This window comes from Vigna unguiculata, chromosome 9, assembly GCF_037176805.1.
Source record: "Vigna unguiculata cultivar grain cowpea cultivar isolate G323 ecotype 2 chromosome 9, ASM3717680v1, whole genome shotgun sequence".
Taxonomy (NCBI): Eukaryota; Viridiplantae; Streptophyta; class Magnoliopsida; order Fabales; family Fabaceae; genus Vigna; species Vigna unguiculata.
This window is the reverse complement of record NC_140800.1, coordinates 1,655,202-1,674,951: the sequence shown is the minus strand read 5'-3', so window position 1 is coordinate 1,674,951 and position 19,750 is coordinate 1,655,202. Positions and strand designations below refer to the sequence as shown.

General features: G+C 28.7%; 2 protein-coding genes across 2 annotated transcripts; both read right to left on the bottom strand.

Annotated features, from left to right (window-relative positions):
• Positions 1 to 2,169: 2,169 nt before the first annotated feature.
• LOC114164589 (PLATZ transcription factor family protein) lies at positions 2,170 to 6,869 on the bottom strand. The gene is made up of 4 exons (XM_028049316.2): positions 6,381 to 6,869; positions 5,091 to 5,165; positions 4,715 to 4,855; positions 2,170 to 2,829 (listed from the first exon to the last, which is right to left on the bottom strand). The coding sequence occupies exons 1-4, from the start codon at positions 6,612 to 6,614 to the stop codon at positions 2,524 to 2,526; spliced, it is 756 nt and encodes a 251-aa protein (XP_027905117.1). The 5' UTR covers positions 6,615 to 6,869; the 3' UTR covers positions 2,170 to 2,523.
• Positions 6,870 to 13,032: 6,163 nt separating this feature from the next.
• LOC114195942 (B3 domain-containing protein At2g33720-like) lies at positions 13,033 to 17,903 on the bottom strand. The gene is made up of 2 exons (XM_028086394.2): positions 17,347 to 17,903; positions 13,033 to 13,243 (listed from the first exon to the last, which is right to left on the bottom strand). The coding sequence occupies exon 1, from the start codon at positions 17,875 to 17,877 to the stop codon at positions 17,353 to 17,355; it is 525 nt and encodes a 174-aa protein (XP_027942195.1). The 5' UTR covers positions 17,878 to 17,903; the 3' UTR covers positions 13,033 to 13,243; positions 17,347 to 17,352.
• Positions 17,904 to 19,750: the final 1,847 nt, after the last annotated feature.

Here is a 19,750-nt window from a genome sequence, read left to right as displayed (position 1 = left end):
CTTTTATAGCGAGTCAATCTATTTCATCCTACTTAGATTAGACTCATTCATTTTGCCACCGATAATGAATCATGACTCTATTAGAGATGTCAAATGTATTTTGTTTTATTTAGTTTGTAGTTTTGTTTTGCACAAGTTAATTTTATTAATGCACTTCAATAAAATTATTAAATAAAAACTAATTTTAGAAACAAAATATTATTATTTATTGTAGTGTAATGACTAATTTAAATATCAATTGACCATTCCTTAACATATTTTTCTTCTTTGGTGCCTTCATGTGTGGATATTGGTTTCACATTATCTCATCATCAAGATATCTTTAACTCATTTGCTAAATGGATAGATAGCATTTTGGAAATCAATGGTGGAGAAGTGTTTTTGCCTTAGCTTTGTATTGATGACTATTTGGAGTGGTTTCACCAACATTATCATCCAACCTTCCTATCTTATTATTACTTAATATAAATGACAACCAAACAGTAATAACTCAATGACAAAATAATAAATATTAGAATAAATTATGTGAGAAACACCAAAATATATGGGCAAAAAATTATTTTTAACGTACAAAATCTTCAGATCAAAGCAAAAGATCCATTCTTATTAAAACAAAAAGAAGAAAAGAGTTTCAAACAATTGTACAAAGAATGCATATAATCATTAAAAAAGAAGAAGCAAGAACTTGAAAAAAATCCCAAAATAAAGTTGTTATTACTAATGAATAGTCTTTACCTTTCTCTAGACCTCTGATACACAATCTAAGTTTGTGAAATGGAGAATCACTCTTCTTAATCTATTGCTAAAAAATCATCTCAATGCAACAATGAAGAAATCCTTAGTTGTAGGTGAAAACATGAAGTCTAGTGAATATGTGAAAATCACAATACCTTTTTAATAATGATTTTAAAGGAAGAAAAAAAAAATTCATGCACTCTCAATAATTTATACAATATTAAATAAAAAAAAATGAAAACGTAAAGCATAAGTTTTTATTTAAGAAAATCGTGATGGTAGCCGTCACTGAAAACCTTACTTCATAGACTAATAATAATGTCATTAAATGTTGCTGTTTCGGTTATATAAATAATATTCGATATGTTAGTAGCATAGTAAAGTTTTTACTAGAAAACATTGTAAAGTTTATAAGATATAGTTATTAGGTAGAATGTGTTAATTATGACGTTAGCACAAATACCTAACATGCAGGTACAATGGAAAAAAAATGTTATCGTTTAGTACTTCTGCTTTATTCTATTCTACTAACATTCTTCTACAGTAGTGTAGCTTCCACCGATTCTCCATGCACCCTCATTACTCTCTACCAACTAGGGTACGTGTATAATATACCTAACAACATTACATAGTAATAATAACAACTTTATAAGTAACCTTGATCTGTTGTTACCTTGTTTTCGTCAAATGGGTAAGCCCATGTTTAATCAGAATTTTAAAACACATTTGATAGTAGGGTATTTGTAGAAATTCACCAAAACATGAAAACACAAGAATATTTGAAAATAGTGGATCAAGAATGAATGAAACGGTGAATTCTTTCACTTTCAAGTTTAACTCTTAGGTCAACTGTTCAAACCGGCCTAAACTGTTGATGGGGTTGTAGGTTCCTTTACCTTTATATTTCGTTAGAACTTTTAGACATAGGTCAACCTCTTGGGGAGTTTAGTTTTGTAGGTTATTTTTATGTTTTGACAAACATATTAATTACTATGTCTTTTTACTAGGAATCACGAGGTGAAATAACAAAAAGGTAAAGGTACTGCGACTGTGCCCTAGAACCTTCGAGCCTAAGATCCTATATTACAAGAACCTCTTCCCCAGAAATTATGTTTAGAGAAAAAGCTACTTTATGTGTAACTTAAAAACCATTGTTTTTTTCCTTCCTTCAAAGTTTTTTAGCATCTTCCCTTTCAATTACAATAGGATTTCTTTACCAGTGAAGTCACCATCCCAAGTCAGACTAGGATCTAGTTTTAAAAGTTCTTTCAAAAGTACAGTTGCAGATAATCACCCACTACAAAACAATATCTCTTCATCAACAATTTTAAAACCCAAACTCTTGTGATATCAGAAGATCAAATAGAGCAGCATTTCATATAAGTTCAGAATGAAAAACCATACACAGAATATATAAGGGAATTGTGTTTTCAATTTATACAACACATCTCTCATAAACACTGCATAAGCCAAATTTCCATAGCATCCAATACAAAATCGGTGGTTTCAACAACCGCCAAAGATGACAATGGAGAATCCTAACCCTGCATCATGCACATGCCATACCTTCATTCATTCATAAAACAACCCTTAAAACTAACCACGCCCTTACTAAAGAAGTCTTTTTTTTTTCTTACCATACATATATGACAAATAATAATTAAAAACCCGGATATTTATTGTGGCCATAACTTTATACTAATTAACAGTAATAATAATAATAATATATTATTATTATTAACTAAATTTGAGAACTTTTATTATTATAATGATAATAATATTGGTGGTTCAGGAGAGGGGGGCCCTGTGAGGGGCACCCTTTCTTCTACTGCCAAGAGAAAGGACGATCCCTGGGAGGAAGGTGTTGTTGCCCTTGCCCTTCTTCAAGTTGTTATTAGGTTCACGTGAAATTACGGAATTGCTGGTGGCTTCAGTGTTGGAATAAGAGGAGCTAGGGGCAATTTGGGTATCTTCATCAGTTACCTCTGAACCATCCACTCTCAAACCCTCGAACTGCGATATTGCAAAATCAGATTCATCGAATCGATGTAAAATGTTGGACAAGCTTTGACCCGCGTACACCATGTAATCAACCTGCACTTTTTCATCGGTTTAAGATTAAACATGCATTTTTCATCTAACAAGTAAAAGTTTTTACATATTCTAAATTGTAGTGACATGCATGTGTGGATGTTACGAATGATGGTTTGACATTTGTAGAAGACATTGATGATGATGATGATGATGATGAAGCAGTTTCTGCGACATGCAGGTGATATTGGAGGCAAGCATAGGAAGTAGGGCTAGGGTGTGGTGTTATGGTTTTGCATGTGTTTGGTCAGATTGAGTGTTTAAAAATGTGATGTTTTTTTAATAATGTTTTTATGGGATGGGTAAAAGGTCTTGGAACTTATTAAGCATGGGTTCTGGTGATGAAGTGGAGTCAAGGGTGTTTCCTTTTTCATGATTGGTTAATCAATCCTATGGTCTGCATTGGTAAATGTTATATAAAATTGTCATTGGTATATGGATTATCATGCACCTCTTATTCTCTCAATGCTTATTCACATCAATGAAAATAACTACTCTTTAAAATAATTATTATAAGAATTATTAATAATGTTACATTATCTATCATCATGCAAAATAATTCACCTTTTCAGTTCCTTACTAAGGATTCACTATTTTTCATATATAACCGACAAAATTTTAAAGCATTTTCATTGACAAAAAATATAAGCATTTTAGTATGCTAGGATCTTCAGAAAAAAAAAAATTGTCCTTTAACATGGATTTTACTTCAAGAAATTAATTTAAAGATAAGAGTACACTGATCATATCACATAATAAATTTATACTAATATTATCAAGAAGACATATTATAATTGTCCATATCAACTATATTAATTATTTATTCAGTACAATACATCATAACATTACTACACAATAATATTAGAGTAGAGAGACAACATTTATATTAGTAGTTTTTTATTTATTTAAATGCAATGATAATGTAATTGAATGTGGTTAGTACGTAACATTTTCTTTATCCTATTTTAGTTTTTGGATAGATATAGATAGCTAATTCGTTGATTATAGAGGAATTAAATATTGAAAAAAAGTCAGATTTAAAATTGATACAAGAAAAATTAATTAAAAAGTTTCTGATATATTAAAGTGTAGTTTTGTTTTGCATTGTTCTGCTTACGTTATCCCGTTTTCTTCTGAGGGCAATGTTTGTGGTGGAGTGAGAAAAAGGGGAAGACAGAAAATAGAAAGGAGAAAGGTAATGATGAAACGTAATAAAAGAAAATGGTGGTAAAAAGAAGAAAAAGATATGCAAGGAAAAGTGATAGAGAAAATCAAGATCATTTTCTTCTAAACAAAAGGAAAAAGTGGAAGATTTTGAAAGTGACTTGAATATAAATGTGAAAGAAAAATACTTTTATCAGTTTCATAAATGTCATCCAATAGGGTAATTTTATTTACCCAAATAAGGATCCTTGCAAATTTCACAGCTCAAATCCTATCAATAGATTTCTATTTTTTTCTCTCTTTCTTCCTCTCTTTTTTCTCCCATCAAGTGATCATGTCCCCCATATTGGTGTTTCTTTGCCAAGAAAGAAATTAAAATTCTTTTTCATCTTCCCTCAGACATTCCCATTTTGCTATATTTACATATGCACTCAATAATTGGAATCAATGTTTTGTTATCCTTTTATAATAAAACTGTGAACTAATAGTAATTAAGAAATGATCATGAACAAAGAGAGAGAGAGAAGAACCTAAGATTTGAATCCCTCACCAAACACACACATAGATTCCCTTACAAAACCTAGTCTTTATTTTAGAATGATCTATGTTGAAACATTCTACTTAACAAAAGTATAACTTAATCATGTGTTGTCTGCTGTTTTGTTTGAACCAAAAAAAGAAGAAAGCAAAATATATAGTATGAGAAAAGAAAAGAGATAAAAACCTTGCATGATAGAGAACAGAAATGAAATGGCTCCTGAAGAATCCTGTCACAAGTGAAGCAAGCATTGGCAGGACCTTTGCATGTCCTTGATTGTGGCCTCTGATTTAAGAATATTACTTTGGCACTGTTTATAGTATAGGGCTGCCATGTATCCAATACAAACAAAGAATGTCCATTTCAGTCTCATAATAATAACAACCATTATTTTATCTAATTATATTCCAACCTGAAAATTTTCAGATATTAATTTATTAGTACTGCCATTTACATTCTCGATGAAAATTAAAATGTATATCGGGCAACTCAATTATATATAAATATATATAAATCTGCAAGCTTTTTTCATGTTGTATTCCTTGGCAGAAATTTGTCTGACCTGAATATTGGAACAATCAATGAGTTTTTCCAGATCATCTAATCGAATCACGTCGTGATAAACATACCTTCGCACCTGTGACATGGTATGAGAGGCTTCATTATTGATGATAGATTCTTCAAACAAATGAGGTTAACTTTGAACAAGTAAAAAAATCAAATAAAGCAACTATACTTTCCATATTTATGTCAACAAAAGCTAGCTCAAGTTTCTAGTAACCTCCTTTATTTTTATCTGGGGTAAACTTAACTGTCAACAGTGTTACTAGCAGCATTAATGAAATGTGAGAGAGGGAAAGGGTAAATTGTGAGGAGTTAAAGGGGTGGATGAATTGAAAGGGGCTAGAGAAAATAAATGAAGTGTGAAGTGGGGAGAATAATTTGGGAGAAGTGGTGGGTTCTCCTGTGCAATTTTATTTAATAATGAGACAAGGCATGAATTGGGAAGCAGTGGGTCAAACTTTTCACTTTCAATGAAAGGAACAGCTGAGAAAGGGTTTGCAGGGAGAAATGGATAAAAAAGAGAGCTTCCATTAATGGGAAAGAAACCGAAACCAAAAAGGGGAATCAAGGAAGACATGGTGAACCCTTATGGAAACCATGTATAAATATGCATAAACACAGATATGGGGAAACACCAAATAGAATGAGACAATATTGGTGAGTTCAACCACGCAATTACTCACCCAAAACCAAACACTTCTTTTAAGTTCAGACACCAAAACTCAATTCTTGTTGTCGTTTTTTTCAGATTATAAAAATAGGAAAAGGAATCTATACCAGAAGGAACCCTATAATTCCATTGACCACTTCTCGGAAACCATTCAAAGGTGAAATTGCATGAACAAGGTTAAACTGATAATTTCAATTTGAGAAAAACTAAGCTCACTTTTTTTTTCTTCTGAGACTGTTAATTACAAGATTCGAGAAAAGGGTGTGAAATTAATTCATGTGATTGATGGAAGCAAGTTGAGCAGAGTTGAGAGAATTAATAAAAAGAAAAAAGAAGAGAAATAAAAGCAGAAGGTGGTGGTAGCTAGGTATTATGCATGTGAGAGAAAGCAGAAGAGGGGAATAAGGTGACAAAAAAGCGGTCTTGAAAGAGAGAATTTCGATAAAACCCTGAGAGAGATGAGATCCAGCTGCATCTGAATTGAAAAAGTTGAAAAGTTGAAAGGCAAAAAGTCCCAAAATAGGAAAGAGTGAAAAGAGAGAACTTGATGGAGAATCTGCATAAGAAAGAAGAAGAAGATGAAGAAAAAGAGGGTTTTGAAGAAGAAAATAATAATACCTGGAGTAGAGGGTGAGAACGGTGGGAAGAGAGGCAGTGGGGGCAGATGCTAAGGCAACAGTGCAAGCAAAAGACGTTCTTCTCGTTCTTCCTGCGATCCTGGTGGACCCCACAACCACCAAAGAATGTCTCAGCCATCAAGCTCTCTAGCCATGCAGGTTTCTCATTCATGTCTCCTCTTGATGATGATGATGAGTATGTGCCCATCATCATCATGTCTCTCTCTCTCACCATGATGATGATGATGAATCAATGAAATCAAAACCCTTCGCTTCTTCTTCTTCTTCGATGATGGATATTTATGAGTTCAGCCTCTGCCTCTGTGCTACCTACCTACTTGCTGCTTATGTCAAGTGAGTGCTCTTCATTTTTTTTGTATTTTTTATTTTTTTTATATCGGTGGTGCAGAGAGAAGAAGAGAAGAGAAAGTAGCAATAGCAAAAATCTGTGTGTATTATTCCATCTATTTATAGAAGAGGTAGTGAGAGAGAGAGAGAGAGGTGAGAGAAAGGAATGGTGTGGTGGAAAGAGCAGAGTGGTGTTAATGGCGGGAAGACAGCCCACCAATCTGTACTGTCTGTGCATACTAACAATTTTTGCCCTCACTCATCTCTCCACTCATTTATTAACTTCTTCCACTTTTACATTTGACCAAATGTCCTTACCACTTTACAACTAAATAGTATGTTTCTATAAATACACCCTTTTCTTTCCTTTTTTTTTCCTTTTTCTTATTCTTTTTTAACTAATATAACTCTCTTTTGGTTATGAGAATGGATAAATGATTTCAACTTAATTCATTTTCTCTTACATATTTCTTATTTAACGTAAATTTTTTTTCTTTTTAATTGATTTTGGAAATTACTTTTACCTTTTTCTCTTCACAGAGCATGTTCTAGTCTTATTAATTAAGAAGAGATCAGAATTTGGTTTCCAAGAAATTGGTTCCCCCGTAAATTAAACTTTGACAATTATTTTCTTAACAATGCATTTTGTATTCTTATTTATTAGTGCATAAGGGAATGAAACTTGATTTCCCAAAATCGAATTCTAATTTATATAGAATTATCTGCGCTATTCATAAACAGTTATACTGCGTGAAATGTTATGGGGATGCGTGCTAATGGAGAGAATAACTAAAAAAATTAATTTTTTAATATAACCTTTTCTTAATAAAATTAATTATCGATGAAGGTAATAAAAAAATTATGAACACCAGGTTTTTTTTTCTTTTATTTCCTCTATATGGATTTTTCTACAAAGAACACGGTGATACAAATATATCACTTAACCGACATGGAATATTTATGTGTTAAAATGTGTGAATAAACATAATAAAATAGGCTATTTTGTATGAGTTGAAAATTTCGAGGATCATGTAAAAAAGTATTTATCGTATATTTCATTCCATATTTTAGTTTCACTTTAAATCAATCATATCAAACAGACAAAGTTTTAATTTAACAATCTTTTAAAATAAAATTGAAGTGCAAGACCCTGGTTATAAAATAGATAAAATTAAAATAAAGAATATGTACTTATAAAATCGTAAAGTTTTACGTATTAGTTAATTAGGTAATATAAAACCGAAGTTTAAGTATCTATATACACTTAAGGGGAGTAATATTTTCTCTTCAAAATTTAAGAAATAATTAAATTATGATTCGTATAAAGTTGAAATGTCGTCATATTCTAGAACTAGTATCTGAAAAATATTTGTAAATCATTTAGCTACTTAACAAGTATCTATTTTTTTATATTTTTTTTGGTACGTAAAAGAAAGAAAAGTTAACTTTTTCTCATAGTATTATTATGTATTGTGTTTATCTATACAATTTGTTTTGGATGTAAAAGTCTAATATTTACTTTTCTTCACTTTTGTATAGTGAAATACATCAACCAAGTATCTGGTAAACAGGTCCTGATACTTAAGTTAGTAATAGTTCAATGAACAATAGCAATTAATGTTATAATAAATTTGAGAAAAAAGTCCCAACAAGCTTAACTTTTACCTTTATTTATAATTTTTTACATGGACATTTTAGTAGGGTTTGTGTAATCAAAACTCAATTACTTTTAAAATATGATTACCGACATTACATACCGAATGTTGTTGTCTGACACATATCTACATATATTTAGCATTGCAACTTAAAAAACCGACGAATCATTCGTACGATATCGTTGAGATGACTAGTCGCTTGTTAACACATATTTTCATATAATCAATAATTATACCATAAACTATCAATAAAATATTAAATTAACACCATTAAAAAATTTGATCGCTTATTAATATATATTTTCATATAATCAACAATTGAGTCCGAACAATCAAATAAAAGGTTCCCACCACACCACTAAAATGACTGACCGCTTGCTAATACGCCAAAACGATATTTTTAGAACAAAATTTGTTCTATAGACTAGTACTTGTTGATGAGTAGTTAACTTCTAGAAAAATTGTTGTGTCACTTGACGGTGTGTTATGATGATTGTCGATCGGACTCGTGCTGATTCATTTGTTAAGATTTTACCTGATTCTGCAAATTATTTTGGACGCTTCAATCATCATAATCCAAAACAAGCACAAAAAATTAGGTTTATATTTACATGTCTACTCAAATTAAACTTTCTGGAGTCTTCCAATTTGAAGCCCATTAGGTCAAACACGGACTTCAAGTACTTCTGTTCGCATTATAATAGAAACGTGAAACAATCATAAGTTTATTAAATCAATCTTTTTTATAATTGTTCGAACCGGAAGTTGAATCGCACGCGAATACGTTGTTAACTGAATGTAGTGTTTTGGTTTAATTAATATTGAAATTGGTTCTTCAATAATCTACCATCATATAATAAAATTTAAAATATTGAAAAAGTGAACCTCGTTTTTTTTAATTCATAGTTTAATTATATATATATATATATATATATATATATGTATATGTGTAACATTCACAATTTTCATTAAATTTTAACTCCTTTTATAACATTGACAATTTTCACTTAATAGAGCAATCAAAATCACAAAGTATGAAGTTTATGAATATTTCACAAGAATGTTTATATAATTTAAAACTTCACATAACACATTTTTTCTTAAAGCACAAAATTGAATAACTAAATTATGTTTTTTGAAGAATTATGCTTGGTAGAATTCTCAAAGGGAATATTTTGGCTTAATTTCATTTGGTGAAAAGAATTTTCTACAATTAAATTATGATTAAATACGGTTTTAGTCCGTAAACTTTGATGATAATTGATGTAAAATTAATGAAAATTATGATATATATATATTACAACATAATTATTTAAAAGGAAACAAAACAGTTATTCAAACATTATATAAATGATAAAATAATTTTAATTTTTTGGATATGTGAGCAATATTTATATCATTCATTATCTATCTTTTTATAGAAAAATTAAATAAATCTAACTTAAATTTATAAATTGTAGTTGAGTGATACATTTAATGAAACGAGTTATATTATTTACGAAATCTGAAATCTGTTATAAAAACATATCTTGAAATCTCGTGATTAAATTAATTATTATATTTCTCTTTTCTCTCTTTTTTTATTATTTTATTTCTGTTAATTATATGAATTAGTATATGTTTTTTTCTCTCTCGTCTCTTAATTGGTAAGAATAGTGAACAACTCTTTTTGAATTTGTATATTTGTTATTGGTCCAACCAACCAACTCCATTGTAACAAGCAATGTTGAGTTCATAGCATCTTTGAGTTGTGCCGAAAAGTTATCTGAAAGGTGTTTGAATATCCATTTAAGAAAGATTTAACCAAGAAACACCATTTGAGATTTAAAATATAGTAGTGTAATATTGTTGCTTTTAGAAGATAACATATATAACCTAATTTTGTTTTTAATTGCAGTTTCTAACGTAAAATGGTATATAGTGAAACTGTTGAAAACTAAATTGTAAACAGTGAAGAAAAGCCTATTGAGCAGTATTGTAATGATTGGTTTTTGAGACTAAATTGAATTTGGAAAAATAGAAAAAGAAAAGAAGTACAGTTTCTTTTTTACCAATATACAGTGAATTGTATTAAATCTTTCAAAAGCTCTTTGGGAAAATATGGCCTTGTACTGTCCAATCAATCATGTTGGTCAAATTTAAATGATATTTATTCAGTTACGTCAATAGTTCACATTCCTCTTGGCTCTTATCACGCAACAATCATCAATCAAAAATCATAATAATATGTGGGGAATATCCTAACACTTTATGTTTAAAGTAAAATAAAATAATACACTTTACTATTTTAATAAAAAAATAATAATATTTTGAGACACAATTCTTTTGTACTTATCTGATAGTATTTTTAGGAATTTTTATTATAATTATTTTACCTTTATTGTATGTAAAATAATTGTAATATGTATAAAATATCATTACTCTATAATAAAGTAAAATAAAATCATAATAATCATGGTTCACCTTACTTGTAGGTATAGGATATATATAGCTTACTGTTTTTGTCTACATTATTTTACTAAAAAAGAATATCATTTAAATAAAATAAAGGTATGATAAACTATAAATTTAATTTATAAATATTATTTAATTAATTCAAAACAATTATACACATTAAATGTTATTTAAATACATTAAAAATTGAGATCTAAGGTCACTTGATGTGATTTGACACACTTGATGACCATAACCTATCATATAGTTTATGCACCCCTAATTACAAGAGAACTGATTAAGTAAAAGATAAAACTTATGTATATGTATAAAAAATAAGAACATTATGTGTTTATTTTGTTAAATATCTAGAGACAAAACTTCAAGAACCCCTTAAACAAAGTACAATTAGTATTAACATTATAATATGTGTTAGTGTATATACCAAAATTTCATATATTATGACAGTGAGGGAGGGGTGTGTTTTGGTTATAATTTTGTTTATTTAGCTAGGATGATTATAACTCTACATTTAACAAGTTCAAATATTACTTATGCAACACATTATTTTGATCCTGGTTATTTGTAATGATGTAATGGCATGATGAGGACAGAAACAGTGTATGAAACTTAGGTTTGTGTTTGTCTGTAGCAGCACTACCTCGGTTTGTAGCGTGGTCATATGACCAAAGGCTCCTTCATTTGTAGCTATCCCAAACAGTGGTATTCATGGTCTCTGTGTTCTTATTTATTTATTATGGATCTTCAGCAGAGAAGACACGTATATAATTGCAAATGCTGGAAGTATGTATACTTGTTTTTCTTTATTAAATTCATCGAGATTCTGAAATGGTTAGTATTGTATTTATTGAATGACTCAAAACACCCAATTGTAGTATTGCTGTCTACTAATTTTGGGAGCTGTGTCTGGTTTTTCAAATTCCAAATTCATCTTAGTGTTGCTGACATTTGTAAAATTGTATATGGCAGAGTTTCAGGTGGAGAACATTCGTCAAACTAATCACACTTTTATATTAAGCAAACAAAGTTTAAAGTTATAGTACTTTCAAGTTAGGTTTTGTAATCTTAATTAAAAGTGACAAAAAAGTGAGTGACAAGAATCCGATGCTGACTCTAGAGTTTTCAAACTGTTTATTACATACAACACTTTGTTCTCTCCTTCACTTGTTCTAATAATCATTTTTCTGTAATAAATTGCATAGAACCTGCACTTGGGAATTGAGATGACGACGCTCTAAATTTTAATTGTTGATGCAAGTTGGCGGAGTAATGTTCATCATGAATGTTCAAATATGTACACGTGTTTGGGATTAATTATTTTTATAAATATAAAAGATGAACAATTGCTTGGTCCCTAGAATCATTAAGGTAGGTTATTTAATTCTTAAAAACTTTAATTCATGTCTCTTTTCAATTCATTGTATATTATTTGTATTATTTGTATATTACTAATTAAACAGTGATATATATATATATATATATATATATATATATATATATATATATATATATATATTATGAAATACAGAAAGTATTGTGGATGAATATTGCATCTATCTTATATGCACTTACAAAACAACATGATGAAGAAGATGTTCTACTACTTTCAAGAGAAAGAGTGATAAAATATAAAAATAGATCACATTAATAATAGGCTAAAAAAGTAATTTTTAACTTATATTCTTTGGACACTAATTTAACAATATATATCATAATGATTGAGACATATGGATGAGATGATTGAGACCGAGGGAGAATGACTTCAATTTGAAAATTAATGCAGTGACTAAATTTCAAATTGAATTAGTAACAAAAACTCATAGACTACTAAATTTAGCAATTAGTTTTAGGATTTGAACTACTACTATATTTAAGAGAGTATATTTGATAGTTCAATATTGGTTAAACTTTAGGTAATAATATATTGTTTCACAGCTATTTTCTGTTTGAAATGTTTATATTCTAGCTGAACTTTTGTAAGAAACTTGTATATTATTTCTACTCAAAGTTATTCATTTTAAAAAACAACTTTTTAGACTTTTTTTGATTGAGATTATTAAACTATTAATTGTTATATCGAATAATAGATTATCTAAATCCGTTTACAATTGATCAATAGATAAAGGGTTATGGTTAAGTTAACTCTTCCAAAATTTGATTAAATATAATGTTATTATATATATGTATGAACTCAGAAGTGTTGAACAATAGATGCTAAAAATTTGATCACATGGTTGATTGGTCCACCCATTTCTGCAAGATGCAGAATTGTTACTGCTAACCAGCTATGAGAAACCACTTTCTAAGCTCTTGTCGTGCTTCTGAAAGAACACCATCATATGTTTTCAATAAACATAATTCTCCTTGAGACCTGTCAGAAAGTTGCTTCTTTTCTCTTTTCTTACTTCTTGGGTGAAAAAAACAGTAAACTATTTAATTTCAATAACCACAATTTAAAATAAATACTATATTTATGCCAAATTTAGAAATCTACACAAAGATTTATCCATCATAAAACATATAGTTTTGGTAGAGTGGGAGATCAATATTGCATTGACTTGAAAGTTTTATTCAGTAATGATAAGTTCAGACTAGATGATAGCTTATGAAATAACAACACATCTTCTTCATGTTAACATCAATCATTTCAAAAGTTTCAATTTCGTTTAATACTTCAACAGTTTATGTTTCTGGATATTAAAAATGAAGGTACTCAAAACAGTCTTTGAATTTAAATAATGTGAATTCATGTTTCATTCTATTCATTCTACTCAGATATCTATCTATCTTTTTTAGAATCTCTCTAACAAGAGAATAATGATGTGAGATTATATTGATTTGCTAAATAAATTTATATTATTTTGAAATTAAATATGTCTGAGTTTTTTGAGTTATCAATCTTCAACTTAAATGATAATGAGAAAGTTCAGTCAAAAAAATTGTAATTAGTATCAAATAATATAGCTATAGATTTGACAATTATAATCATATATATGTACTTAAGGTTTAGTAAAAAGTGAAAGAAAATAAAAAAATGTTGTGACATTAGCTTAACATGAAGCATTGGTCTTTCTAAAGTATTATAACATTACATTTTTTATTATTAACATATTCAAAAAAAGACAAGTTATATTTAGTGTTTTAGGTGGCTCTGTGCATTACATGCAATTTGTCTTTTTTTCAGATAAAATCCACACTATTAATGCATTATTGACATTTTTATTAATACTTGAAAATACCAAAACCTGTTTGTGATTTTACAAACCATAGTGACGTTATGGAGGTTTTTTTAGTTCTGTTACTTTCCAGTGGTTTTATATCATTTTACTTTTGACTTCTATTAACATCATAAGGGTGAGAAACAAGGATTTACCATTCCTAACTATAATTTTTTGCAAAAGATTATGAGAAAATTATTAATTACAAAGTAATATAGTTGTTAAGAGATTCCAGAAAATAGTTCATAAAATAACTATAAAATTTTTAATCTACAAAAAATCCATATATATAACATGATGAAACATTTCAAAAGAACAATACCAACACACATAACTTCATATACAAGTATGAGAGTAAACAAAGTCTACTTTGTTTTGTTCGTCAAAACAACAAAATTCATTTAAACTTGCATATTTATAATTAAAACAAATATATATATATATGTATATATATATATATATGTATATATATATATATACATATATATATACATATATATATATATATATATATATATATATATATATGTGTGTGTGTGTGTGTGTAATATCTCCAGGCAAGATTCCTTTTGCCCAAAGTGTTCAATAATGAGAAACTAAAATAGGGTGTAAGGATAATGGAAAACATTGTATTGGTGCATTCAATTCCATATTTATTGACCAAATTGGTGAGTTTTTTCATGTTTTTAGCATTCAGATGACGTGTGCATAATTGAATGTTGGCCAGAAAAGAAAAAGAAGAAATTAAATGTCACTGCATGATGGTCTTAATCGATTCTTTTACAAAACAATGGATTAATTGTTGTGTGAAATTTGACTAATTGTGTGAAGTTTTTGTTCTTAATAATGTTACCAAATAAATACTCATTTTCTTGTGTTACATATCCTAGTTAAATATTGTAAATTTCTTGCATTGCATCTTTTTTCTTTCTCTTCTGGTTTATTGAATTCTTCTTCTGTTTCTGGATCCTCTAAATGATATAGTTCAAGAATTACTACCAAAATAAAAGAAGTTGAGGAAATGATGCTACAAGCCTGATGCATAGGGATACTGAGTCTGCTATAAAGTTCAACCAGAAAAGTACAAAAAATAAAAAATAAAGCTCTGTTGCAATCTTATGTTCAGTCAAACTGAGTCAAAAGTCTCTTTTTGAGATTTTGATTGTGGTATGAGTTGTCTTGCATCTCAGTGAATGCTATTTGGTTATGTATACAATTAATGCTGAATTAAGAGTAATTCTTTTCATGTATTGGTGATATTCACAAGGAAGTTGTACCAGTGGTTTAAATGCCACACAACATCTACCTATCAATTATTAATAATCTTCAATTCTGTCAAACAAATATAATAAACACCTACATAATTCAATGTTACCATTAATATTAATATACAGTAAGAGATTTATAATAAACCACATATATAAAGCAATAAAACTACTTAATTTAGTTATTTTATTAATTTTTTAAAACCATATTTCGAACGAATTTGGATTCTCTGTTGAATTTTTTTACTGTTCCTCAATTGTACCTTCATCATACACCGATTACCATTGATTTTGACATTTTAAAATATATTAACAAAATACTTAAAATGCTAACACAGTATATTTTTAATGCTCAGCAGAGGACAACATTCAAAAAATCGGTAGAGAATTTGGACTCGTTTCGAACACATTACATTTAATCTTATTATTAATATTCTTTTTTTCAAATATTATTTTAATAGATACACATATTGATATTTGATAGGATGGAACACTTACCATTATATGAGATGTACGTCATAAGTTAACGTAGAGCTTTTTTTACTAAAGAGTGTATAAGTCCAACCATCATAATTATAATCTAACTCACTTTACCTCTAACTTCTATCACAAAACAATTGATATTGCTTGGAACACTATTTAATATAAATAAATAAGAAAAAGTGATATAAGTTGGAGTGTGAATAATTCCTCACAAGCCAACTTTTGTTTGGCTAATTTTATGGGATAAAAAGTTTGTATATGTGTGTGATGAAAGTTATTTTATCAGCGAAAAGTGATAAGTTAAATACATTAGCCTGAATCAAATTCTCTCCCTACCAAGAAAAATTATTACCACTGTTACGAAAAAATTAGTATGAAAAAAGGAGAAAAAGAGAATCTACAGTTGGAGTTTTCCATGCCTAATACGTTTTGACAACATTTGACTACAGAAAAAAAAAATTAGCATTTTACTAACAAAACACAATTCAAAGAATTCAACAGTAAATGAATCCATTCAGCATCATCGTAACATCACTTAGCTAAAAATCTGATAGATATTTTCTGAGAGGATCGACAAAATACCATTAAGACACGAATTTAACTAACATATAAGCATTTCTATTCAATTTTAATTTAAAACTTTAAAATGATTGGTTTGAATTTTCTCATTTATATAATGCTCAACGTTTCTCAATATGGCACTCTAATTCACGTGTTTGTATTCCCAATGGGAACAACATAATGTCATTTAATGCAAAATACTATAACGCTTAAGTATGATTGGTAGTTTTCTCAAGCATGGTTTCAAATGTTATTACTTATAATAACATGAAGTTAATGTTAAGTTAATTACCTCTTTAAAGACTACCAATACAACACACTGCTACAACTGCAAATCAACACAATAATGCTTCATGTGAAATAGAAAGTGAACATCGTTATTGCACAAGGAAAATTCAAAATACATTCTTTCCAAGAAAAATTACATTAATAACAGTTTTGTTTCTACCTGCAGGTACATTATTAGAAATCATTTGTTGATTTTCATATATCACTTAAGATCATAACCTCTATCTACACAATAACCATCTCTTTCATAGGTTTTCTTGATGACAATCACCAACATCTGTCACTGTTATTTACTAATCATATGATTCCTTACAAACATCTCAATTTTCTCATAAATCGATTAACGTTTGTTTGTGATTTTCTTTTTATCCGCAAATATTATAGTTATTAGTATCTTGTTAATAAGATATAACAAGATATATGAAGTCATTCTCAAATATCTACTAGAGTTTAAGTCTAACTCAGCTCTACAAAATCGGTTTGTAAGATGAGATATGCATCTTATTTATATATTATATATTATGAAATTGTTTTATTTTTAGTCAACGTGAAATCTTCAACAGAATATGAGATGTTTCAACTCTATAAAATCGGTTTGTAAAATGAGATATGCATCTATTTATACACTATATACTATAAAATTGTCTTATTTTTAGTCGACGTTAAACTTTTGAGATGTTTTGGTTGAAACATACCAGTAACTAGTGATTGCGTTTGAGCACAGAGAAGTGAAAGCAGTGTTTGAAGGAATCCCAGAGCAGTCCAATTTCATCGCCTTTGATCAACTGTCTTCTCTGCACAAAATCCGAGCTCCATCTGCCCATCAGAACAAAGTTGTTGAAAGAAGGCCAACGCTTGAGAATGAGGTTGTGCATGGACATGGTGTCAACGTCCCACACGCTGACCGTGCTGCCCGTTCCATTGATGACCTCTGTTTGCGCATGGGAATCGAGGACGGGCAGCATGAAGTTCTCCCCCACATCTGCCCCCAGCAAGAGCCTGCTGAGTCTCCCAGTGTCGCTCTTTGTCAACACTTTCCTTATCTTCCATGGGTTCTCGTAAAGCTCCAGCGATGTTGAACACTTCCACTCATTCTCCATTTTCATTTTCCTTTTCTTTCCCCTCTTTTTCTCATTGCTTTTGCTTTGCAAGGATGGTGAACTCAGTGATAAATCTGTGCAAACCTGGGATGATTCTACAAAACCTGTTTTTTCTTGCTGCTGCATCGTTACGATGTTAGTAAACCTTTGATTCTTTTATCAGTTCTTCACTTTTTATTCACACTATATATTGCCTTTTATACAACAATCATATATTCATTACTTAACCTAATCAATATTCATTATTTGTACTTTTGTTGTTAAATGATATATTTGATGCCTATTATAAGTTTCTTCATTGTAATGCACTTGTTCTTCTTTTTATATAAATATAATCCAAATTTACGTATCTTTTGTTATGAAATAATATCTATAGATCGATCCTTAATAAAATTAGGAATGCAATTCGGAAAATAGTTACATTTTTTACTGCATCTTTATTTTTTAAATAAACATCTTTTGGTATACAAATTTTGTTTCATTCTTACTTCTATCATATCTAAGTAGTTTTATAATGATAAAAATCACAAAAAATAAATATTATCAAATATTTAATATCAAAATATACAACAAAAAAATCAATGTCAAATATTAAAATAAATAAATAAATATTAAAGAGAAGTATGAAATAATAATTATACCCAAAAGGTCAAATAATTATATAAAAGAATATGTAGATTAAAAATAATTTTAAAAAATTGAGGACAAAAAAAGTTACAATTTAAATTAGAGATAGGTACGAAGATGTGTACTCACTCTGATGTGTGAACATTACCACTTGCAAATACTTACATCCAATCAATCCACATTCTCCATCAAAATCGAAACAAACTTTGAACAATAAACTGTGAAAATGAGTTCATTTGATATCCCTGTCTCAAAAGAGAAAAAAAAATATCTTTTTTTGAGTCACTCATAATAATATCACTTTTTTGTATCAACTTCTAATGCAACTTAATTATTACCTCTTGTATATTTACATTGAAATTTTTGCTTAATTGGAAGTTAAATATACTCACTAAATTTTGCAACAATATAAGTAACGTTTTATTTAAATTAAAGTAAAAGTTCAGCATATATTTTTATCTTCATACATATATATATATATATTTATCCTGGATATATTCCTATATATATATGGGTTAAGTATGTTTTTAGTTCCTGAACTTTGATTTAAAATTGGAATTCGTCCCTGTTCAAAACTTTGATAAATTTTGGTCCCTAAACTTTAAAAATGAATGAATATAGTCCTTTTAACCCAATTTTGTTAACTATTTTTTACATTTCAAACGCATTTCTCAGTAAAAATTGAGTCGAAAATGTGTCAAACGGCATAAACAACTTCAATATTTACTGAGAAATGCATTCAAAACTTAAAAATGAGTTAACAAAATTGGGTTAAAAGGATTATATTCATTTATTTTTAAAGTTTAGGGACTAAAATTTATCAAAGTTTCGACCAAGGACGAATTCCAATTTTGGACCAAAGTTCAGGGACTAAAAACATACTTAATCCTATATATATTTATCCTGTATTGCATAGGATACTAGTTCTCACATAATCAAATGACTATATATTGAAGATAATATTACGTCCTATTAACTATTGCATGAAAATCACTCTTGAGAAACATGAAAAGAGAAGGAAAAGAAAAAAGGTTTAAAAAATAATTTTCTTTTTTACCCTTGTTGAACATAAAAAAAGAAGGGAAATAATAATTATGTAAATTCTACTTTTTTAGTGATTAATAAAATCACTTATATTTTTTATAAACCTTCTTTTTTAAATTTTTATATATTAATATATATATAACCAAATAACTAAAATAATCCATCACTACTAACTTTTTTGTCCTTTCTCTTAATATTCTAGTACAATAAATATTCACTTAAGTCCGCATTTTGATTTTGAAAGTTTGATGCGAACTTTATTAGGATGCGGAATTATGAAATTTTATAAATTATATTACAATATGGAATATTAGTGTCTTACAATATC

Bases quoted from the DNA above. Each gene is read 5' to 3' on its own strand.
- LOC114164589 (XM_028049316.2), bottom strand. From the start codon at position 6,614: ATGGTGAGAGAGAGAGACATGATGATGATGGGCACATACTCATCATCA. The intron at 5,166-6,380 runs GTATTATTATTT...ACCATGTCACAG, and splicing joins GTTCTCACCCTCTACTCCAG to GTGCGAAGGTATGTTTATCA. The intron at 2,830-4,714 runs GTTTTTATCTCT...GAAAAAGTGCAG, and splicing joins TCTGTTCTCTATCATGCAAG to GTTGATTACATGGTGTACGC.
- LOC114195942 (XM_028086394.2), bottom strand. From the start codon at position 17,877: ATGCAGCAGCAAGAAAAAACAGGTTTTGTAGAATCATCCCAGGTTTGC.